The sequence below is a fragment of the Phocoena phocoena genome, chromosome 11 (genome assembly GCF_963924675.1).
Source record: "Phocoena phocoena chromosome 11, mPhoPho1.1, whole genome shotgun sequence".
Taxonomy (NCBI): Eukaryota; Metazoa; Chordata; class Mammalia; order Artiodactyla; family Phocoenidae; genus Phocoena; species Phocoena phocoena.
The window spans coordinates 24565969-24591158 of record NC_089229.1 but is presented as its reverse complement, the minus strand read 5'-3'; the positions used below and the strand labels follow the sequence as shown (position 1 = coordinate 24591158).

At 38.2% G+C, this 25190-nt stretch overlaps 1 protein-coding gene and 1 pseudogene across 2 annotated transcripts in view; both read left to right on the top strand.

Annotated features, from left to right (window-relative positions):
* The window catches only part of CFAP54 (cilia and flagella associated protein 54), a 297839-nt gene that overhangs the window by 120859 nt on the left and 151790 nt on the right, over nucleotides 1-25190 (top strand). For both annotated transcript variants that reach the window (XM_065887671.1, XM_065887669.1), the window contains exons 31-36: nucleotides 5629-5743; nucleotides 6099-6199; nucleotides 15390-15620; nucleotides 17368-17510; nucleotides 19076-19257; nucleotides 20843-21070. In XM_065887671.1, the coding sequence (XP_065743743.1) occupies nucleotides 5629-5743; nucleotides 6099-6199; nucleotides 15390-15620; nucleotides 17368-17510; nucleotides 19076-19257; nucleotides 20843-21070 (1000 nt within the window). The remainder of the gene's footprint in view (nucleotides 1-5628; nucleotides 5744-6098; nucleotides 6200-15389; nucleotides 15621-17367; nucleotides 17511-19075; nucleotides 19258-20842; nucleotides 21071-25190) is intronic.
* Nucleotides 24330-24810, top strand: LOC136130896 (translationally-controlled tumor protein-like; annotated as a pseudogene).

Genomic DNA, 25190 nt, shown 5'->3' with positions numbered 1-25190 from the left:
ATGTATCATCTGTTTGTATGTATCATCTTTAATTTCTTTAATCAGTGTCTTACAGTTTTCTGCATACAGGTCTTTTGTCTCCTTAGGTAGGTTTATTCCTAGATATTTTATTCTTTTTGTTGCAGTGGTAAATGGGAGAGTTTCCTTAATTTCCCTTTCAGAATTTTCATCATTAGTGTATAGGAATGCCAGAGATTTCTGTGCATTAATTTTGTATCCTGCTACTTTACCAAATTCATTGATTAGCTCTAGTAGTTTTCTGGTAGCATCTTTAGGATTCCCTATGTGTAGTGTCATGTAATCTGCAAACAGTGACAGCTTTACTTCTTCTTTTCCGATTTGGATTCCTTTTATTTCTTTTTCTTCTCTGACTGCTGTGGCTAAAACTTCCAAAACTATGTTGAATAATAGTGGTGAGAGTGTGCGATCTTGTCTTGTTCCTGATCTTAGTGGAAATGCTTTCAGTTTTTCACCATTGAGAACGATGTTGGCTGTGGGTTTGTCATACATGGCCTTATCATGTTGAGGTAAGTTCCCTCTATGCCTACTTTCTGCAGGATTTTTATCGTAAATGGGTGTTGAATTTTGTCAAAAGCTTTTTCTGTATCTATTGAGACTATCAGATGGTTTTTCTCCTTCAATTTGTTAGTATGGTGTATCACATCCATTGATTTGCATATATTGAAGAATCCTTGCATTCCTGGGATTAATCCTGCTTGATCATGGTGTATGATCCTTTTAATGTACTGTTGGATTCTGTTTGGTAGTATTTTGTTGAGGATTTTTGCATCTATGTTTATCAGTGATATTGGCCTGTAGTTTTATTTTTTTGTGACACCTTTGTCTGGTTTTGGTATCAGGGTGATGGTGACCTCGTAGAATGAGTTTGGGAGTGTTCCTCCCTCTGCAATATTTTGGAAGAGTTTGAGAAGGATGGGTGTTAGCTCTTCTCTAGATGTTTGATGCAATTTGCCTGTGAAGCCATCTGGTCCTGGGCTTTGGTTTGTTGGAAGATTTTTAATCACATTTTCAGTTTCATTGCTTTATGATTGGTCTGTTTATATTTTCTATTTCTTCCTGGTTCAGTCTCAGAAGGTTGTACTTTTCTAAGAATTTGTCCATTTCTTCCAGGTTGTCCATTTTATTGGCATAGAGTTGCTTGTAGTAATCTCTCATGATCCTTTGTATTTCTGCAGTGTCACTTGTTACCTCTCCTTTTTCATTTCTAATTATGTTGATTTGAGTCTTTTTCCTTTTTATCTTGATGAGTCTGGCTAATGGTTTATCAATTTTATCTTCTCAAAGAACCAGCTTTTAGTTTTATTGATCTTTGCTATTATTTCCTTCATTTCTTTTTCATTAATTTCTGATCTGATCTATATGATTTCTTTCCTTCTGCTAACTCTGGGGGATTTTTTGTTCTTCTTTCTCTAATTGCTTTAGCTATAAGGTTAGGTTGTGTATTTGAGGTGTTTCTTGTTTCTTGAGGTAGGATTGTATTGCTATAAACTACCCTCTTAGACTGCTTTTGCTGCATCCCGTAGGTTTTGGGTCATTGTGTTTTCACTGTCATTTGTTCCTAGGTATTTTTTTGTTTTCCTCTTTGATTTCTTGAGTGATCTCTTGGTTATTTAGTAGTGTATTGTTTAGCCAGCCTCCGTGTGTTTGTATTTTTTACACCTTTTTTCCTGTAATTCATATCTAGTCTCATAGCGTTGTGGTCAGAAGAGATACTTGATACAATTTGAATTTTCTTAAATTTACCAAGGCTTGATTTGTGACCTAAGATATGATCTATCATGGAGAATGTTCCATGAGCACTTGAGAAGAAAGTGTAATCTATTGTTTTTGGATGGACTGTCCTATAAATATCAATTAAGTCCATCTTGTTTAATGTGTCATTTAAAGCTTGTGTTTCCTTATTTATTTTCATTTTGGATGATCAGTCCATTGGTGAAAGTGAGGTGTTAAAGTCCCCTACTATGATTGAGTTACTGTCCATTTCCCCTTTTATGATGGCTATTAGCGTTTGCCTTATGTAATGAGGTGCTTCTACGTTGGGTGTGTAAATATTTACAATTGTTATATCTTCTTCTTGGATTGATCCCGTGATCATTATGTAGTGTCCTTCTTTGTCTCTTGTAATGGTCTTTATTTTAAAGTCTGTTTTGTCTGATATGAGAATTGCTACTCCAGCTTTCTTTTGATTTCCATTTGCATAGAATATCTTTTTCCATCCCCTCGCTTTCAAGTCTGTATGTGTCCCTAGGTCTGAAGTGGGTCTCTTGTAGACAGCATATATACGGGTCTTGTTTTTGTATCCATTCAGCCTATGTCTTTTTTTTTTTTTCGGTACGTGGGCCTCTCACTGTTGTGGCCTCTCCCGTTGCGGAGCACAGGCTCCGGATGTGCAGGCTCAGCAGCCATGGCTCACGGGCCAAGCCGCTCTGCGGCATGTGGGATCTTCCCGGACTGGGGCACGAACCCGTGTCCCCTGCATCGGCAGGCGGACTCTCAACCACTGTGCTACCAGAGAAGTCCTGTCTATGTCTTTTGGTTGGAGCATTTATTCCATTTACATTTAAGGTAATTATTAATAGGTGTGTTCCTGTTACCATTTTCTTAATTGTTTTGGGTTTCTTATTGTAGGTCTTTGCCTTCTCTTGTGTTTCCTGCCTAAAGAAGTTCCTGTAGCATTTGTTGTAAAGCTGGTTTGGTGGTGCTGAATTCTCTTAGCTTTTGCTTGTCTGTAAAGGTTTTAATTTCTCCGTCAAATCTGAATGAGATCTTTGCTGGGTAGAGTAATCTTGGTTGTAGGTTTTTCCCTTTCATCACTTTAAATATGTCCTGCCAGTCCCTTCTGGCTTGCCGAATTTCTGCTGAAAGATCAGCTGTTAACCTTATGGGGATTCCCTTGTATGTTGTTTGTTGCTTTTCCCTTGCTGCTTTTAATATGTTTTCTTTGTATTTAATTTTTGATAGTTTCATTAATATGTGTCTTGGTGTGTTTCTCCTGGATTTATCCTGTATGCGACTCTCTGCACTTCCTGGATTTGATTGACTCTTCCCTTTCCCATATTAGGGAAGTTTTCAACTATAATTTCCTCAAATATTTTCTCAGTCCCTTTCTTTTCCTCTTCTTCTTCTGGGACCCGTATAATTCAAATGTTGGTGCATTTAATATTTGCCCAGGGGTCTCTGAGACTGCCTTCAATTCTTTTCATTCTTTCTTCTTTCTTCTGCTCTGTGGTAGTTATTTCCACTATTTTATCTTCCAGGTCACTTATTCGTTCTTCTGCCTCAGTTATTCTGCTATTGATTCCTTCTAGAGAATTTTTAATTTCATTTATTGTGTTGTTCATCATTGTTTGTTTGCTCTTTAGTTATTCTAGGTCCTTGTTAAATGTTTCTTGTATTTTCTCCATTCTATTTCCAAGATTTTGGATCATCTTTACTATCATTACTCTGAATTCTTTTTCAGGTAACCTGCCTATTTCCTCTTCATTTGTTTGGTCTGGTGGGTTTTTACTTTGCTCCTTCATCTGCTGCATATTTCTTTGTCTTCTCATTTTGCTTAACTTACTGTGTTTGTGGTCTCCTTTTCACAGGCTGCAGGTTCGTAGTTCCCATTGTTTTTGGTGTCTTCCCCCAGTGGGTAAGGTTAGTTCAGTGGGCTGTGTAGGCTTCCTGGTAGAGGGTACTGGTGCCTGTGTTCTGGTGAATGAGGCTGGATCTTGTGTTTCTGGTGTCAGGACCGCGTCCGGTGGTGTGTTTTGGGGTGTCTGTGAACTTACTATGATTTTAGGCAGCCTCTCTGCTAATGGGTGGGGTTGTGTTCCTGTCTTGCTAGTTGTTTGGCATGGGCTGTCCAGCACTGGAGCTTGCTGGCCATTGAGCGGAGCTGGGTCTTAGCACTGAGACGGAGGTCTCTGGGAGAGCTCTCACCAGTTGATAGTATGTGGGGCTGGGAAGTCTCTGGTGGTCCAATGTACTGAACTCGGCTCTCCCACCTCATAGGTGCAGGCCTGACACCTGGCCAGAGCATCAAAGCCCTGTCAGCCACAAGGCTCAGTAGAAAAGGTAGAAGGAAAAGAAAGAAAAAATAAAGTTATTAATGTAAAAAAAAATTATTAAAAAGATTTAAAAAGTAATTTAAAAAAAAGAAGAGCGTAACTATACCAATAAACAAATCCACCAATGATAACAAATGCTAAAAACTGTACTAAGATCAACATAAAAATCAGAAACTAGTCAGTCACATACAGCAACCCCAAGTCTACAGTTGCTCCCAGAATCCACTGCCTCAGTTTTGGGATGGTTCGTTTTCTATTCAGGTATTCCACAGATACAGGGTCCATCAAGTTGATTGTGGAGATTTAATCTGCTGCTCCTGAGGCTGCCTGGAGAAATTTCCCTTTCTCTTCTTTGTTCGCACAGCTCCTGGGGTTCAGCTGTGGATTTGGCCCCGCCTCTGCATGTAGGTCGTCCTCTGGCATGGGTTCTTCGCGCCCAGACAGGAGGGTGTTAAAGGAGCAGCTGATTAGGGGGCTCCACCCAGGCCAGGGGGATAGAGGGGTATGGAATGTGGGATGAGCCTGTGTTGGCAGAGGCCAGCGTGACGTTGCAACAGCCTGAGGCGTGCCCTGTGTTCTCCCTGGGAAGTTGTCCCTGGATCACGGGACACTGGCAGTGGCAAGCTGCACAGGCTCCCAGGAGGGGAGGTGTGGATAGTGACCTGTGCTTGCACAAAGGATTCTTGGTGGCTGCAGCAGCAGCCTTAGCATTTCATGCCCATCTCTGGGGTCCACGCTGATAGCCGCGCTTGCACCCATCTCTGAAGCTCGTTTACGCCGTGCTTTGAATCTCCTCTCCTCACACACTCCGAAACAATGGTCTGTTGCCTCTTAGGCAGTTCCAGACTTTTTCCTGGACTCCCTCCCTGCTAACTGTGGCGCACTAGCCCCCTTCAGGCTGTGTTTACACAGCCAACCCCAGTCTTCTCCCTGGGATCTGACCTCTGAAGCCTACGTTGTATTTTAAATAATCTAGAGATGATTTAAAGTATATAGGAGGATGTGTGTAGGTTATATGAAAGTACTAGGCCATTTTATATAAAAGACTTGAGCATCCTTGGCTTTTGGTATCTGAGGGGGTCCTGCAACCAAGCCCCTGCAGTTACCAAGGGATGAATGTAGTCATCTGAAATGCTTATCTCTTGTTAATATCCAGAAGTTGATAGTGGCTGGGAGCTTGCACTTGATGGAACTAAAAGGACTGAAGTCTGTTGGAAGCAAGGTAGTTTTGTCTAGGGTCACTCTTACATAGTTATTTTCTCAGTTTTAAAGGGGAGTGTTTATGTTTTAGTTTCAGTTCAGTTCTATTCCTCCTAGATCATACTTCAGCTCTCATCACATGTTTATGGTGTGATTTACATTTTGCTCTTTTGAGAGACTAGCTATTCGTTGACGACCAGGAGTATCATAGTCTCATTTATGCATGGGACATAACCAATTTTGGGTATTCTTCTAGCATAATTTCAGTGGCAATACTCATTAAAGGTATATTACTTTGGGGTAGTTTTATAAATTCTTGTAGATCCTTTTAACTGACTTTATCTTTTTGTATTAGGAGGAATGAGTCCCTACTTGGAATAAAAAAATTGAAACATAAGGACAATACTTTGTGTAAAAAGGTCATCAAACCTATGAAGAAGTTCAAAGCTGCAGTAGTGGAGATTGGCAGAGTAAGTTTCATATAAATTTTGAATTTTAAGTTAATGAACTTAAGAGATTCATGCATCTAGAGATGGTTGGCTGTACTATAATTTAGTATAATGTGAAACAGAAGAGAATACCAACAATCATAATTTTATAATTATGCAATATATTTTAATTCTTATCACAAGGATATTTTTATAACCATTTTTTTTTTTGTCTACAGGGGTACTTCTTTTACTTTTGTTAATAATTTTAATTGAGGGGCATAAAGAAACCACTATTTTAATGTGAAAAGATAAGCATTAGAGTACAAGTAAATTATGGTATCGTGTTAAGATTTTAAATTGGATTTGTAACATTTTTGTTATCTCCCATGTTAAGTCTACAGAAGTGAAGCCCAGACAGAGATCTAAAAAAAAGGAAACTCTAAGAGAATTTTTGAATAAAAATCCTTTTATTTCTGAAATGGCGGAGCAAGAAAGGTATTGATTGATTAATTAATTAAATTTTAACTTGAGGGTTACTATGTGTTGTGCATTATTTTAGGCACCAGGGATACATTGGTAGAGTAGACAGATAAGATCACTGCCATCAGGGAGCTTACATACTAATAAAAGGAACACAAAATAAACAAAGACACAAATAAACTATTTTTTTATTTGTTATTTATTTTATTTTATTTATTATTTATTTATTTATTATTGGGGTATAGTTGTTTTACAATGTTGTGTTAGTTTGTACTGTACAGCGAAGTGAAGTAAAATTCCCTGTGCTATACAGCAGGTTCTCATGAGTTATCTGTTTTATATATATTAGTGTATATATGTCAATCCCAGTCTCCCAATTTATCCCACCCCCCCACTTCCCTCCTTGGCATCCATATGTTTGTTCTCTACATCTGTGTCTCTATTTCTGCCTTGCAAACTGGTTCATCTGTACCATTTTTCTAGATTCCACATATGTGTGTTAATATATACAGTATTTGTTTTTCTGACTTATTTCACTCTGTATGACAGTCTCTAGGTCTATCCAAGTCTCTACAAATGACCCAGTTTCATTCCTTTTTATGGCCGAGTAATATCCCATTGTATATATGTACCATATATTCTTTATCCATTCATCTGTCAATGGACATTTAGGTTGCTTCCATGAACTGGCTATTGTAAATAGTGCTGCAGTGAACATTGTGGTACATGACTCTTTGAATTATGGTTTTCTCTGGGTATATGCCCAGTAGTGGGATTGCTGGGTCATATGGTAATTCTATTTTTAGTTTTTTAAGGAACCTCCATATTGTTCTCCATAGTGGCTGTATCAATTTACATTCCCACCAACAGTGCAAGAGGGTTCCCTTTTCTCCACACCCTCTCCAGCATTTATTGTTTGTAGATTTTCTGATGATGCCCATTCTAACCGTTGTGAGATGATACCTCACTGTAGTTTTGATTTGCATTTCTCTAATAATTAGTGATGTTGAGCATCTTTTCATGTACCTCTTGGCCATCTGTATGTCTTCTTTGGAGAAATGTCTATTTAGGTCTTCTGCCCATTTTTTGATTGGGTTGCTTTTTTTGATATTGAGCTGCATGAGCTGTTTGTATAGTTTGTCCATTGATTCATTTGCAAATATTTTCTCCCATTCCGAGGGTTGTCTTTTTGTCTTGTTTATGGTTTCCTTTGTTGTGCAAAAGAAACAAGACAATTTAAATTTTTTGATAAATTTTATAAAATAAATGAACAGGATGATATACTATAGAGTAACTGGCCTGGAGTGGAGATGGTGATAGCAGTAATTTAGATAAGAGTGGCCAGGAGATTAAACTGGTAAATTACTTTTAATTATTGGCAGATAATGTTCTTGTTTATAAAACTTAAACCATAAAACTTATCATGGTGTGTTTAGCTTTTATTGTCACAAGTACACATTTATGATTCTCATACATTCTTTATATACCTTACCTTCATTATTTAATGCTTTCCTTTACCTGTTTAGTGATTTTGATCTTAATTTTCAACATATAAATATTAATTAAACCACTCTTCTTTTTGTTTGCATTTGCCTACGTTCTGTTTGATTATCCCTTCATTTTCTTTATTTAAATAATGACATATTTTAGATGAGTATGGAGAATAATATAACAAATGAACATGTACCCAATATGCAGCATACCATATAAAGAGTTTGGGATGCATTTCTGTCCCCCTCTATCCCAGAAGTAATACAATCCAAAATTTGGCATTTATCGTGCTTATAAGTGACTTTATACTTCAATTATATATGTATATGCCCCGAAATAACATACAGTATTATTTTCTACAAATTTTTTTGCCAGTTTGCTCTTATTCCTCACTATTACGTTTGTGAGATTTTTTTCATGTTGATTATACACAAGTCTAGTCCAACTTTCCATTATGTAAACAGTGCTACAAAGGACATTCTTATATATATCTCCATATGCACATGTGAGAGTTTCTGGGGTAAATACACAGGAGTGTAGTTCTCAGGATATGAGCATTTTAACATTTCTAGATATTGCTAAATTGCTTTAAAATTTTCATCAGTGGTGTGTCAAGTTTCCCTTAGTCAGCATCTTCCCTGATACTTAATGTTATTATCAAATTTTCAAATTTTTGTGGACCTATGAGCTGTGAAATTTTCTCTCCTTGTTATTTTAATTTCTATTTCTTTGATTACTAATGAGGTTAGGCAGCTTTTCATGTTTTTTTAAAACCCTAGGGTTTTTCTGTTCTCAAGACTGCTTGTTTAGATCCTTTGCACATTTGCAACTTTTGTTTTCTCATTTATTTTTAGAAATTTGGATACTAATGCTTTTCCCAGTTTGAGGCTCATCCATTTACATTTTAAAAGTCATCTTTTTTTTATTCATTCATTCATCTATTTATTTATTTTTGGCTGCATTGGGTCTTTGTTGCTGCACGCGAGCTTTCCTTAGTTGTGGCGAGCAGGGCTACTCTTCATTGTGGTGTGTGGCTTCTCATTGCGGTGGCTTCCCTTGTTGCAGAGCACGGACTCTAGGCATGTGGGCTTCAGTAGTTGTGGCTTGTGGGCTCTGCGCTCAGTAGTTGTGGCACACGGGCTTATCTGCTCCACGGCATGAGGGATCTTCCTAGACCAAGGTTTGAACCTATGTCCCCTGCATTGGCAGGCGGATTCTTAACCACTGTGCCACCAGGGAAGTCCCTGAAAGTCATCTTTTTTTAAATCAAAAGCTATAACTGTTAATTGGGTCAAATGTATCAACATTTCTCTTTATCATTTTTGAAATTCTTCTCTGAGGTAGTAAGGTATTTTCTTCATCAATTTAAATGTTTGATTTTACAATTAGGAATTGCATCCAACTCTAATCAATTTTTATGAACGGTGAGAGGAAGAATCCCTCTCCCCCTCTTTTTCAGTTTCATTATAGTTTCATTATACCCGGTTGACTAGCTCCCTTTATTGAGTAGTCTATTCTGTCATCACTGTCACTTTTTGTCATTTAGCAAGTTGTCTTATATGTAGTTTTGGAATCTTTTTCCTGTCCCATTAGTCTGTCTATCCCTGAGTCAATATCATACTATCATACTTTGTTTGGTTTTAAATTAAGTTTTATTGTCTTGATAGGAGAAGCCTTTCCAGGATGTTCTTTTCCTTCATGCACGTCTTAGATATTCTTCCACAAAATAGTTTGGAATAGCTGTGAGTAATAAAAAGAAATAACAACTTGTGATTTTGATGGAGATAGAATTGAATATATGGATTGGTTTGAAAAGTTATTGTTTTAAACAACATTGAATCTTTCTATTAGTAGACAGACCACACACTTAGATCCTATTTAATATCTATCAATAAATTTTTATGATATTCTCCATAAAGCTGTTATCTATCTTTTGTTAGCTACATAAAAGGAATGCTTTTTGGTATTTGTGTAAATGGTATTCTAAAATTATGTTTTTGAATACTTCTGTTTTTTATATATGAATATGATTGATTTATAAACAACTCGATCTTCTGTACAACTTGGTAATTTATCCATAGTTACAGATTTTCTGTGTGGACGGTCATACTGTGAACAAATAATGAAAGTTTCGCTTAATCCATTCTAACACTCAAGCCTCTTACTTCTTTGTCTAGCCTACAGGTTGGGATGTCAAGTTTAATCTTGAATGGAGTTTGTGATTGTGGACATCCTTGTTGTAACATGCACTTTTTAAAACTTTTTATTTTCAGATAATTGTACATGCACATGCAGTTTCAAAAAGTAATACAGAAAAAACCTGTATACCTTTCACCCAGTTTCTCCTAGTATTAATTACATAACTAAAAATAGCACAGACAGGAAATTGACATGGATACAATCTACTGACCTTATTCAGATTATAGCAATTCTATGTGCCATCATATGAGTGTGTGTATTTAGTCTTATGCAATTTTATCACATTTATAGACTTGTGTGACTATCACCATAGTGTAGAAACAGAACAGCTCTATCATAAGAATCTACCCGCCAAGCCCCCCTACTACCTTTTCATAACCACAGCCACCTCCCTTCCTCTCCCCCTCCCAACCCCTGACAACCACTAATCTGTTTTCCATTTCTATAATTTTGTAATTTCAAAAATGTTATAAAAATGGAATCACACAGTATGTAACTTTCTGAGATTGGCTTTTTCTTTCCACTCAGCACAGTTCCTTTGAGACCCATTCAAGTTGTGTGCGTCACTAGTTCACTTTATTATCGTTCAGTAGTATTCTGTGGCACGGATATACCACAATTTGTTTAACCACTCACACACTAAAGGCCATTTGGATTGCTTGGATTGTTTTGACTGTTAGGAATAATGCTGCTGTGAACATTCATGTACAGGTTTTGTGTGAACATAAATCTCCATTTCTCTGGAATGAATGGCCAAGAGCGCAGTTGCTAGATTGTATGGTAAGTGCATGTTTAACTTTGTGAGAAATCCCATACTTTTATCCAGAGTGGGTGTACTTTTCACATCCCCACAGCAGTGTTTGAGTGATCCAGTTTCTCCTCATGCTGGCTAGCAGGTAGTGGTATTACTATTTTTTATTTTAGTCATTAAAATAGGTGTTAGTGATGTCTCATGGCTTTAATTTGCATTTCTGTAAAGGCTCATGATATTGAACCTCATTTCATGTGCTTACTTGCCTCCTATATATCTTCTTAGTGAAGTGTCTGTTCATGTCTTTTGCTCATTTTCTAATTGGACTGTTTGTTTTTAGTTTTTCTGTTGAATTTTGAGAGATCTTTATATATCCTAGGTATAGGTCAAGGCCCTTGTTGGATATGTGGTTTGCAAATTTTTTTTTTCAGTGTGTAGCTTGCCTTTTCATCCTCTTCTCAGTCTTTCACAGAGCAAAAGTTTTTAATTTTGATGATGTTTGACTTATCAATTTTTCCTTTAATGGGTTGTGCTTTTGGTGTCAAATCTAAGAACACTGCCTAGCCCTAGGTCATATATTCTTTCCCCAAGTTTTATGTTTTATATTTACTTGTGATGCATTTTGAATTAACTTTTTGTATAAGGGATTGAGATTTATCTTTTTACTTATAGATATCCAACTGCTCCAGTACCATTTGTTGGAAAGACTGTCCTCCTTCTACTGATTTGCTTTTGCAGCTTTGCAAAAAATCAGTTGGGCATATTTATGTGGGTATATTTATGTGGGATCTGGGAAGATACTCTATCAAATTTAGGAAATTGTCTTCTATTTCTTGTTTTCTGAAAGTTTTCTTCTGAATTGTGTTCGATCTTGTTGAATATTTCTTCTTCACTAAGATTTTTTTCTCCTTTAATCTGATTATGCAGTGAATTACATTAATACATAAATGTTAAACCGTGCACAGTGTCTTTTTCTCACACTTTTGACTCCAACGGTATGTGTCTTCCAAAACCAACCACTTCTCAGGGAGTTGGGACAAGATAGCAGAGTGGAAGGACCTTGGGCTCACGTCCTCTCACAAGCACACCAGAATTAAAACTAATTGCTGAACAACCATTGATAAAAAAGACTGGAAGAACTGTCCAAAAAGATATTCTACATCCAAGGATACAAAACCCTTTGCCTAGTTTCTCCTAATGGTAACATCTTACAGAGCTATAGCATAAAAATTCAATTCAATTCTGATAATATCTACCTGGAGTCAGCATCAGATCCCACAAGTTGAAGGACCCTGCCCCACAAGACTGGCCCCGCTTTAGATGCCGGCCACAAATGGGATGGCCAGGCTACCCACATTTCTGCCCATCCTACTACAAACTAGGGGGTCCCCATAATTCCGCCTCACCCCATTCAGGTTCAGTAGTTTGCTAGAATGGCTCACAGAACTCAGAAGAACATTTTACTTAATGTTTACTGGTTTATAAGGGATGCACGTGAACAGCCAGATGAAGGGGCTCATAGGACAATGTCTGGAAGGGTCCTGAGCACAGGAACCTCTGTCCCTGAGAAGTTGTGATGCATCGCTCTCCCAGCAAGTGGATGTGTTCACCAACCTGGAAGCTCTCTGAACCTTATTGTTCACAGGTTTTTAAAAAACCCAATCTGCAGTCACTGGAGACTGGGGGTTGGGGCTGAGAGTTCCACTTAGTAATCATGTGTTTGATTTTTATGGTGACCAGCCCCTATCCAAAGGCTCTCTAAGGGACCCAACCCTGAGTCACTTTACTAGCACCTGAGTCTAGCACCTTACTAGACTCAGGTGTGTTCCATCATGAATAACAAGAAACTCCTATCACTCAGGAAACTCCAAGTTTTAGGAGCTCTATACCTGGAACAAAGGACAAAGACCAAATATGTATTTTTATTATAACATACTATGTCTGCACACATACATTCATTTTTTACCTACTGATTCAACTTCTTTAAGATTAATAGCCACTCTGAATCTGTGATTTTTTTTTTTTTTTTTTTGTGGTACACGGGCCTCTCACTGTTGTGGCCTCTCCTGTTGCGGAGCACAGGCTCCGGACGCGTAGGCTCAGCAGCCCTGGCTCACGGGCCCAGCCGCTCCACGGCATCCGGGATCTTCCCGGACTGGGGCACGAATCCGTGTCCCCTGCATCGACAGGTGGACTCTCAAGCACTGAGCCACTAGGGAAGCCCGTGTGATTTTTTTTTTTTGAGTTCCTTTTGATGAATTCTATTTTCTAGGAAATTATCCATTTTATCTAAATTTTCAAATATATTTTCATAAAACGTTATTATATTCTCATGTTATCTTTTGAATCTCTGCTATATCTACAGTTACACCCTGTATTTCATTCCTAACTTCATTAATTTTTGTCTTCTCTCATATTTTTGAGATTTATCTTGTCAGAGGTTTGTCTATTTTTTCCCCATTTTTTCAAAGAACCAAATTTTGTCTTTGTAAGTCTTCTTTATTGTGTTTATTTTCCTTGCCCTTAATTTTTGCTTTTATTCTTATTACTTCCCAGCTTCATTGAGATTTTAGGCAAGGAAAAAATTATTTTTCCTTCTACCCTCCTAAGTTCCCTGGCTGGGACTCTGTAATATTAGACTGACAAAAGACAGATTAACAAGAGAAAAACAAACAGGAGTTTATTAATGTTTGCATATGCATGGGAGAACTCAGTGATGAGTTACTCAAAGGGGTAGTTAGGACTTGGGCTTCTATGGCATCTTAACAAAAGAACAACAAATTTATAGTAAAGTGACAAAACAAGGAAAAGGGGTTTAGGCTTTCAAGGGCAGCAAACTCTGGTAGAAATATGAGAGAAACTATTGGAGTAAGACTTGTTTGGGCAGGTCCATCTTGACGCTGATTTTCACTCTTCGTGGCCATAAAATTTCCCAGGAGAGGAGATTTATGGCATTCTTCATTTTTCAGAAGTTTCTATTTTCTATCAGATGAGGGAACCTCCAAGAAGGCATCTTTCTGCATCTGTTCATTCTCATTTACCTCCAGCTCAAAATGATCCTAACGCCAAAGTGAGAAGTATCTCCCTGTATGATCTCATCCTCTGTGGCGGGGAAGATGCAGGTAGTCCTGTCACTCTCCTTGGCCTTTTGAGGTGACTTGACCTCTTCACACAGGAATAAGATTGATTTTTATTTTGGAAATTGTATTTTTAATTTTTAAGGTAGAGTTATTTAAAACATTTCAAGTTGTTTGGAAACCAAAAAACATTACTTAAGACAACCAAACAACAGCAAAAACTCAAAAAACGTTGGATTAAAAGGAAGTCATGAACAAAATACAAAATATTTAGCACTGAATGATAATGTCAACACTACATATCAAAAAGTAGTTTCCGGGCTTCCCTGGTGGCTCAGTGGTTGAGAATCCGCCTACCCATGCAGGGGACGTGGGTTCGTGCCCCAGTCCGGGAAGATCCCACATGCCGCGGAGCGGCTAGGCCCGTGAGCCATGGCTGCTGAGCCTGCGCGTCTGGAGCCTGTGCTCCGCAACGGGAGAGGCCACAACAGTGAGAGGCCCGCGTACCAAAAGAAAAAAAAGTAGTTTCCTTCCTTCCTTTGTTCTTCAGAATATCTGTTTTTTTCATGCAACAACGTCTATCTCCCTTCCTTCCATCCATCCCTCTTTCCTTTTCTTCCGTGTGTGTGTGTGTGTGTGTGTGTGTGTATTGATTCAGATGCAGACATGTTGTCTATTAAAGTGAGCAAGATACTTTAACTTATCAGTTGAGATCATTTTTTCCCCTTCTCCAATATAAATCAGGTAGAATGGCACAGACCAATGAGGCAGCAACATTGTCAAGGGTTAAAAAAAAAAAGATAAAGTATTTTGAAGAAGTAGTCATGCCATTTAAACAACTATGTAACTATAAAATTAGGTGGACTGGGCTTCCCTGGTGGCGCAGTGGTTGAGAGTCCGCCTGCCGATGCAGGGGACACGGGTTCGTGCCCCGGTCTGGGAGGATCCCGCATGCCGCGGAGCGGCTTGGCCTGTGAGCCATGGCCGCTGAGCCTGTGCGTCCGGAGCCTGTGCTCCGCAACGGGAGAGGCCACAGCAGTGAGAGGCCCGCGTACCGCAAAAAAAAAAATTAGGTGGTCTACTTTGAGATTTTGATAGGAATAATTTGAAACAAATTGAATATATGTTATACTTAAAACCTAAACTATTAGCTAAATTTTGAGATATTAGTTTTTTCCAGAGCACACTGCATATGGATGTATGAAGTTATTTCACGTATAGTTGTATAGTTGACTGTTTTATTTCCTCTGTAGGCTAACTAATGTTAGAAAAAATTTGTCTCCATTGTTTTTTTCCCTTAAGGAACAGAACAGAGAAATGATTTTCTTGTTTAATATTGAAGTTAGTTGATGAATGTGAACATTATAATGTTATAATTTAGTTGTCTAATCTCAGTGGCCTTTTGGTGACGGAAAAGAAAAGCGCTGTTTGGTTTGAGCCTAGCACACAGACATCAGAGAGAATTGAAGGCAATTCATAGTGTCTTCATCCCTAGTGTTTATCCTTGTGCCTGCTTCACTGTCCTAGTTCACGTTTTTAGTGCTAAGGAAATGACAGATAAACCAGAAACATTTGCATAAGGGCAGTCAGGTGACTTCTTGATGTATTTTGTACAAATTGGAATCATTCTTCTTTGTTAAATGTCTGGAAGTTTGTATAATTTTAAAACTTCCTTCTCCCTCTGCAGAAATAAGAGAGCTGATGTTCGAAAAGTAGCACATCGATTCCTGGTAGATAACTTGAATCCTTTAATATTAAATTATGTTAAAAAGAAGAGGTTTCATCAAATATTTCTTGAGGAGATGCCCTGGAAAGCTCAGATGAACCTGTATCTGGCAAGCGCACACTTCAATCTGCTTTTAACAAAGCTAGGGGAACATACAAAGATGAAATTTGGTTCGTCATTGGTAATGGTCAGGTAGAGTATATTATCAATGAATAATACTTCTTTAGTCTCAAGTACATGGGTTGTATTTCTATGAGCAGGGCTCCAATGCTGATGATAACTTAAAGAGGTTTACAAAGTGCTTCAGTCTGTACTGACCTTTGGTATATTTTTAAACGTCTTATCTCGGAATCTTTTCCAAATGAGTGCTGAAGTGCTTATGAAGTACTAATTTGCATATATTTTGAATATATTAGTCAATATAGCTTTCAGTGAAAGGGGAAAGTGAATTTTCCAAGAGAAGTTTAATATTAATTGTACAGAAATTATATTAGTAGTCATTAGGCAAATCTCTGTTTCATTTAGAGGTATATTTTAAGCCTGTATAAACACAGATTGTATTTTCTCATACAATGTAAACTTTCTGTCATTAATTCCAAAGACATTTTCTAGTTCTTGTTGATTGTCTTTGGCTAAAGTGTTGTTTATAGGAGATAAAAAAAAGAACATAAATACATAATATGGAATACCATGTAACCACAGTAACTCTTATGTAACCAGAGTCTTTCTTTAAAAACACAAGAACAACAGAAAAAAAACTCATTGAGGGAATTCCCTGGCGGTCCAGTGGTTAGGACTCTGAGCTTTCACTGCCGTGGGTCTGGGTTTCAATCCCTGGTTGGGGAACTAAGATCCTGCAAGTGCACAGCGTGGCCAAAAAAAAAAAACCTTGTTGAGCACCTATTAGATACCAGGTGCTGAGATAAGTACCTGGGCATTCAAAGGTGAGCAGTATATACAAGTTGGAGTCTGGTAGTGTGGCTCACAAATGTTCACGAATAATTGTAAACAATGGTAAAAAGTGAAGTGCACATAAATTCTTTGTTCCTTGGGAGGAGGCTTTCTCCTGATGAGACTAACAGGAAAGGTTTCACGGGGAGAAGCCACTTGCCTTGGGTCCTGACAGACAGGCAAGATTTAGAAATGTGCAGGTAGGGAAATAGGCATTTCGGATAGGTGGAAGAGTGAGTCAAGAGCCCAGGTAGGAAACACAGGATGGGAACCCCCAGGGGTCTGACCAGAATCTAGGGCATGTGAAAGGGAGTGGTGAGAAGTGATTAGGAAAGTAGATCAGTACCAGATCTTGGAGGGTCTTAACAGTCTATTAAATCTCAACTTTAATTTATATACAGTGGAAGATTATTAAGTTGTTTTTTTTTTTAAGCAGGTCTATGATAGGCACTTTCTCTGACAGCAACATATCAGATGGATTGGAGGAAGGAAAGTATGGTGACAGGGATATGAATTAAGAGGGTATTTATTTCAGTAATCCAGTGAACAATATGCAGGTTGACACCCACAATGAACTTGATCCAGTTTCTATTTCTCCAGAATTTTGTTTAAAGTAAAATTCTGGTCTATGTGGGCTAGACCAGGTTAGCATTTAAGAAGCAGTTAGATTGCTTGACTAACAGGGAAGGCTTTTGGCAAAGTGACCGATTCTTGAGGCTATGAAAGGGAAAACAGTTCAGATCAGATGGGCTTCCTCACTGTCCCCTGGACACCGAGAGCTCTTCTTCTCCGACCTGCCGGTCACACACGGCCATTTGTGCATGATTACTTGGCGGCACAAAAATTAGACAGTGACCGAATTTGTATCAGGGTAACTTGGTGCTAAATTCCATTTTATTAAAACATGTATTTATTTATTTGGTATTTGACAGAATTAATTCAATTTTGCTTATATTGTTCTTTTAATGAGTTTTTTTCCCCTTTGCAGTTTCCGATCATTTGATCCTAATATGTTCTCACTGTATAATTCAGGAACAGTATTACCAACAGGAAAATTGACTCTAGAAAACTATAAAGTGATACTTGATTTCCTTCTTACAGCTAAAAAAAGAAAGGCTCACTTATCATCAGGTAAAATAAATATGTTCTATGCTATCAAATTGTCTTTAGATTTTTTAATTCACAAATGAAACACATACATACACACATACCCTGACACGTACACCCCCCCCATAGACACAGAGCTACACACATCATTTTCCAATGACTTAGGAATTTAGTTGAGTTGTGATATTTTGTAGGAGATTCTTACTCTATTTTTTAAAAATATTTCTACATTTTTGTGGCATCATCATATATATTTGGAAATATTTATGTAGGATTCTCCCCTAAATCAATTTGGCCATTCAGCAAATATAATGTTCTTTTAAAAAATATTGGTAGCCTCCAGTGGTCAAGGTAAGTGAAGACTTGCTGTCAGGTTTTATGTTTTAGTGGAAGTAAGTTTCAGAACAAATTCCACCAAACATACTGATGCAAGCAGGCATGAAAACATCATGCAGCTGTTTCATAGTTCTGATTTTGTACTCAGGGCAGTCCACTCTTGCCTTAGGAGCTGTAATTATCACTTTCCATGAAAGCTGTCTCCAAGATGAAGGCAGTGATACCCTAATGGCAGGACCAACCAATATTGTCTTCTGGTCAGGTGACGGGGGCCTCCAGGACGTGGAGAGATGTAGGTGAACAGGGCTCTCTGGGTGTTGCACTGATGACACTATTTCTAAACAATCACCTATCTTGAATACCACTCATTTCACAAATAAAAATTTATTTCTAATATCTTTATGCTAGTACAAACCCTCTTATATAGATTTTCAAAAATGGCATTTTAAATCCTATATGGCTTATTGCTGGACGGGATATTTCATATGCTGGTTAACTGCCCCAGGGGGTTTGATTCAGATTTGAGGTACTTAACATGCTTTTTAATTTCTCCTAGGGTATAGTTTAAGTTTAACTGGTACCTGCATGTCATACCAGGACTATTAAAGTATTTGAAAGTAAATTCCGTGGACATAGAAAGAGTCCAAGTTTTGTATGTACATTACAATATATACAGCTTCTTGAGTTTTTTTAAAGTAGCTCCCTAAGACCTCCCATGAAATTGGCAATAAAATATTCTGCTATTGAGACTTATTATTTAATGCAGAGTTCTAGTAAGGGAGTGTTTGTGGCAGGAGAAATCCTCAGTGTTTTTATAGCACAGCAGCGGGAGAACGAGTGATCAGGGTTGCTGCACTGCCTGACACCAGGGGATGCTCCTCACCTTCCGGCGTGTGTGTCCAGGGAATGGCCTGTTTGCGGGGAAATTAAGGAACAGTGGGATCCCGTCATTCTTCTCCCCCAAAGCATGACATTCCTGCCTCTGCATCGTTCCCTTGGCCATCACCCTTGCCTGGAATGTTCTCTATATTCTTCCCACGTAGCTAAATCATGATCACCCTTTAAGACCTAATCTAAAAGCCTCCTTCTCTGGAAACTTTCCCGGGTTCAGCATATCCATGATAATTCTGTCCTTTCTCCAAATTTATGTAGCGCTTGTTATCTGAATTATTCATTTGATGCTAGTCACCTGTTGTGTTTCCTGGAACTTAACTCTCTTTTCAATAATATTATACTTTATATTTGTACTGTAGATGCAGAAGAATTTTCGGCATTTCTTAATTCCAAGATGAGTGATGAAAATGTTTCCAAGACACAAACAGGTTATGAATCAGACTCTCAATCAGGTCTCAGTGGTAAAGAAAAGGATCACTCAGCAAATGTGGGTCTCTTGGATCATTTTATGAAAATCTTCTTATATTGCAGGAGAGCAATGGTAAGGTGGTCCTTCTTATTTGTTAATGTAGTGGACGTAAATCTCAGCCCATGAATTTGGGCATGTATGATACATTTATTTACTTATTATCCATAATTTTAGTTTCATCTGTGAAATTAAATTTGCTGGATTTTATGTCAATCATCTGTAAGGCTTGCCTGCCATGGGACTGAGGTCTCACATTTGGTCAAGTTGTGAGGGAGGAGGGAAAGCCCATTTAGTCATAGTCATACATCCACCCAGAGCTGAGGTGGCCTTTGTCCTTGTCTACAAAGTCTCCATGAATATTCAGGCACCCCTCTGCTGCTTTCTAGCCACACTTGGGACATGGGCTTCTCCAGTGACACCAGGGGTTCTTCTTCGGGCTCTTGATCCCTCCTGGGCACCATAGACTCCTTTCTCCCCTCTAGCACAGGGGAAGATCTTTCTAGGCCACGGGGAAGCCCTGTCCCTTCCCCCCTGACCTCCTGCTTCTCCAGGCTACTTGTGTCTTCTGTCAAACGCTTTTGTCTTGTTCTTGTTAAATATTATATGATAGATTATTAAACTCAGAATTAGAATCATTAGCTACAAAGAAATTTGTTTCCTTTTTCTCATAGCAAGAAGGAGATGTACTTCAAACTTCTCAAGAGATGAGAAGAAATTTATTCTTTCTAGATGAGAAAGGAATACTTAAGTTCCCACTTTCTTCGTGAAGTAGAGAGAGTGACCTTATAAAAATGTAAAGTAAACCCACATCACCTCCCTTGACCATGAGCATTGCATCCTCTGCTCCTTTGTACCAGCTTCAGGGCCCTAGAAGGTCTGGGTTCTGCTCGCCTCTCAGGACCCACTCCTATTGCTCTTGTGCAGTCCACTCTCCCCTCTGTGGTTCTGAAAGCACTAAGCTTGCTCCCTCCTCGGCCCTCAGGTTCACCCTCCATCCTTTGCACCTGCTATTCCCTCAGCCCCAAATGTTCTTCTCCCAACACTCCCACCCCCACCTTCACATGACCTGTTCAACTCAACATTCAGGGCTCTGCTCATATGTCACCTCATAGAGAACTGCTCTCCTGACCACCCTGTATAAAAGGACCTGTCCTCTCACCCTCATCACGTTCTGAGTCATTTCTGCTTTATTTGCCTTTACAACACTTATCATTCCCTGAAGTTGTATTTTTATTTGTCTGCTTATTTGGTATTGGTCTCTCCTAATAAATTGAAGCAGCACGAGGGCAAGCCCAGTTTCCCTTGCTCGCTGTGACATTCCCAGCACCTAGAACAATGGGCGTGCTGGAGTCAGACCGCTGGTGTGCAAATCCTAGCTCATCACTTAGTAGACGCATAACCTTGGGCAGTTTAGCCCCATGCCTCCATTTCCTCATCTGTAAATTGAGGAGAATACTTCATAGGAGTTGTCATTAGAATGAACTGAGATAATGCATATAAATGTCTTACCACAGTGTCTAGCACATGTAAGTAGCATATAACAAATGGTGTTAGTTACTCTTACTATTGATGTAGAATATTTGCAGGAAGAGGAAGTTGTTCAGAGATCCATAACTTGGGGAACTTTGGCGTCTTTTGAATGTTGTGTTTGTCTTAGGTTCTCGCTCATCGTGGCGGCTATTGGACTCTGCTTCAGAACTGCTGTCGGGCTCTTTGGAACTTTACTCAGGAGCTACAGATACTTCATAAACAAGCAGTGGATCTGTATGAAACATTTCCTATTAGCCAGGACAGTTTCCTCTGTACTTTTGTTTTACCATTCTGTTTGGGGGCAGAATTACTTATTGACATGTTAATAGAACTACCAAATATCAGTTCTGTTAAGGTAAGAGTATTTGGGTAATTCTTTTTATTGTAGGTTAATTAACAAATTCTTTGTACCATGCAGCTTGGGATAAGTAGAAATTAATATTTTGCTTGAGTTATTTGGTTTGTCTGTATTTCATTTGTTTCTCATTGTTATTTGGTTCACAGTATATACCAGTACATTGATGTTAATTACAAATATCTGCCTGAAAATTCAGTTTCTTAAATGGAACAGAAAGTAACATTCACTGAGCTCCAGCTTCTGCATAAACTAATCTAAATGCATTTAATCCTCATAGCAATCTTTTTGACGGAGAAAGAAACAGACCCTAAGACAGATCATGTAGCTTGTTGGTTGATATTTATTTCACTGCTTTATCTGTCCATGTTTTGTTACACTAGACGTGGTAGAGTTTACAGCCATCTCAAATCTAGCACACTGTGGTTTAAAGCATGAAAATAAAATTGAAAAAAATGCAAACATCATGCAACCCAAGCACACTGAAAATTAGTAAACACTTTGCGTCATGGGGTTTATAACATTTTCAGATGTAAAATATATGACAACAATAGCACAAAAGACTGGGAGGGCAAATAAAGTTAAACTGTCATAAGTTTTTAAACTTTATATAAAGTGGTACAGTATTAACTCTCAAGTGGAATGTGATAAGTATGCATTTAATAATCCCCAGAATAACTACCAAAAAAGAGATATAGCTAAAATGCCAAATGGAAGCTAAAAGTAAAGTGGAAAACTAAATAATAGTCAGTTAAAGAAGGCAGGAAAACAGGAACACAAGACACATGGGACAAATAGAAAACAAATAACAAATAATCGAACCCAATTATATCTATAACTATATTAATATAAGTGGATTAAATACCCTAATTAAAAGGCAGAGGTTGTCTGACTGGATAAAAGAGAAAGACGTATTCTTGTCCATAATAGAAGCACTTCTGGGACTTGCCTGGTGGCGCGGTGGTTAAGAATCTGCCTGCCAATGCAGAGGACGTGGGTTCGAGCCCTGGTCTGGGAAGATCCCACATGCCGTTGAGCAACTAAGCCTGTGCACCACAACTACTGAGCCTGCTCTCTAGAGCCCATGAGCCACAATTGAGCCCGCATGCCACAGCTACTGAAGTCCGCTCACCTAGGGCCTGTGCTCCGCAACAAGAGAAGCCACCGCAATGAGAAGCCCGCACACTGCAATGAAGAGTAGCCCCCGTTCGCCACAACTAGAGAAAGCCCGTGCACAGCAACAAAGACCCAATGCAGCCAAAAATAAATAAATAAATAAATTTATTTTAAAAAAAAGAGAGAAGCACTTCTGGGTATAAAGAAACAGGTAGATTGAAAATAAAACAGTGAAAGAAAATAGCCTAAAATATGAAAATAGTAAACAAAAAAAGCTGGTGAGGCTATATTAATATTAGATAAAATAGTCTTCAAATCAAGAAGTATTTTGAGAGATAAAGAGGGACATTTCCTAATGAGAAGAAGCTCAATTAATCAGGAAGACATACTAATCATAAATGTGTATGCACCAAATAACAGAGATTCAGAATACACTCTGGACACCCAAAGCTTGAAGAGCTTCCTGTTTGGTGGACACATTGATGTCGGATGGGTATCAGGCCCTGACTCCATAGAGAGAGGGCACAGAATCTCCTCATCTTGGACCCTTCCAGACCTAACTCTATGCACCTCTTCCTTTTGGCTGTTCCTGAGTTGTATCCTTTATAAGAAAACTGTATCAGTGAATTTTGAGTCATTCTAGGAAATGATTGAACCCAAACTTATAGCTGGCACGTCAGAAGTGCGAGTGACCCTGAGACTTGTGGCTGGCATCTCCAGTGAGCACTGAGCCCTTAAACTGTGGAGTCTGACCCTGACTCTGGGGTAGTTAGTGTCAGAAGTGACGTGCAGTACAAATTAAGATTGGTTGGAAACAGAGCACAAGGCACATGGTGTGTTCACCAAGATGTATCATATGCAGAGTCATAAAATAAGTCATAATAAAATTTAAAAGACTGAAATCTGAAAGAGTATGTTTTCTAACTGCTACATTATAAACAGATTAATATAATGTAGGAAGAAAAATCTCCAAATATCTGGAAATTAAATAACACAGTTCTAAATAATCCATGGGTCAAAGAAGAAAACACAAGGAAAATTTTAAAAGTATTTCAACTGATGATAACGTATCAGAATTTGTGGGATGTAAATAAGCCAGTGCTTAACAGAAACTTTATAGCTTTAAATGTTTAGTAAATAGGAAGAAAGATATAAATCAATCATTTAAGTGTTCATCTATGGGAGCTAGAAAAAGAAGAGTAAATTAGACCCAAAGTAAGTAAAAAGAATAATAGAAATAATAAGAAGAAATGAAGGAAATGGTAAGAGCAGAAATAAATTAGATATAAAACAACCCAGAAAATAAAGTCAGTAAATTAATCTTTTGAAAATATTATTAAAATTGGCAGAATCTTAGGAATACTGATGAAGAATGAAAGTGAGAAAAGCACAGATTACTAATACTAGTAATGAAAGAGGGATATAGCTACAGTTCCTATATATATTAAAAGAAAAATAAGAGAATGTCATGACCAATTTTTACTAATGAATTTGATAACTTAGATGAAATGGACATGTCTGTTAGAAAGTACAACTTAACAAATCTGACACAAGAAGTGATAGAAAAAATGAATTACCCAAATATATTAAAGAAATTGAACTCATAATCAGAAACCTTGACATAAAGAAAACTCTAGACCCAGAATATTTCCCTGCAGCATTCTAGCAAACACACAAGGAAGAAATAATAAATCATATACCAATTTTTTTTTAGAAGTGAGGCCAGCTTAACCCTGACAGATATGTCAGAAAGAAAAGTATGACTCAATATTACTCATGAACATAGACACAAAACTCCTTAATGAAGTGTTAGCAAACCAGTCCCAGTAAGATATAAAATATGCAAATTATATATAATATATACAAATGATGATCAAGGGGGGTTTAATCCCAGAAATGTAAGGTTACCATTTGAAAATCAATCAATGTAATTCACCATATTAATAGGATAAAGGAGAGAAATCACATGGCCATTGAAATAGATACAGAAAAAGTATTTACCGAATTCGATATCACTTTTTCCACCTGCTCTTCCTCCTACTCTGGTTTCACCATGCTCACTCTGAGCTCTGGGCACCTGCTAAGCCAGGGCAGCTGTCATCTCTCTCCAGCTGCCATCACAAGTATTTACCTGGCCCTCATCAGCCATCATGAGATATTCCCTGACATAAGTTCCTGGAGATCGAGAGTGGGCTGCGCCTGGAGGTGGAAGGGAAGATGGTCAGTAGGACAGAGGATAACATTGATGGAAATGTACTCTGCTGTACAGTGCTTTCAGTACCCTAGGTGAAGGTACTGAAAGCACAGTAATCACTGGTGTTGATATTGTCATGAACCATTGCTTGCAGAAAATCAGTTTTAAAAAAGAGGGCTGTAAGAAGTAAATCAGAGTTTCCATGAAATCAGAGGCAGACTTGAAGAACAGAAACCAGAAAGAGTAAAACCTTTTATGAGAGGCTACAGAATAAATCAAGCACTTCCTTACTAATTTAAAAAACTACTAGTTTTTTATTGGTGAAAATATGAATCTGGATAGTGTGGTTGCTCTGCTGGACTCCTGTGAGGATGGTATGACCCCATGTATGATTTTCTTTATGGACGGTTTAGAAATGGAGAAATGTTAACAAATTTGGCAATAACTTTGGATCGATCACCTGTCATCATAACTGGCTGCTGCTTTTCATCCACACGGCATGAGGACTTAGACAAATGGGACTGATGTCATCTTGAGCTCTTTGACTTTCGATTATTAGATGACAAGGACGGAGCTCATAACATCAGTAAAATGACATCTATCCTTTATTGAGCATGTGCCGGGTGCCAGGCACTGTGCTAAGGAGGCAAAGTCATGTAGGTCATGTATGTCACACCTATTGCCCACATCTTCATAGCCTGACTTCAGGTACGCATATGGCATTTCACAGCCAGATGACTTTCAAGATCTCTTCCAAATTCAAGGACTGTGAATCCTATGGGAGGGAGGGGCTAGACCTGAGGTACTGTT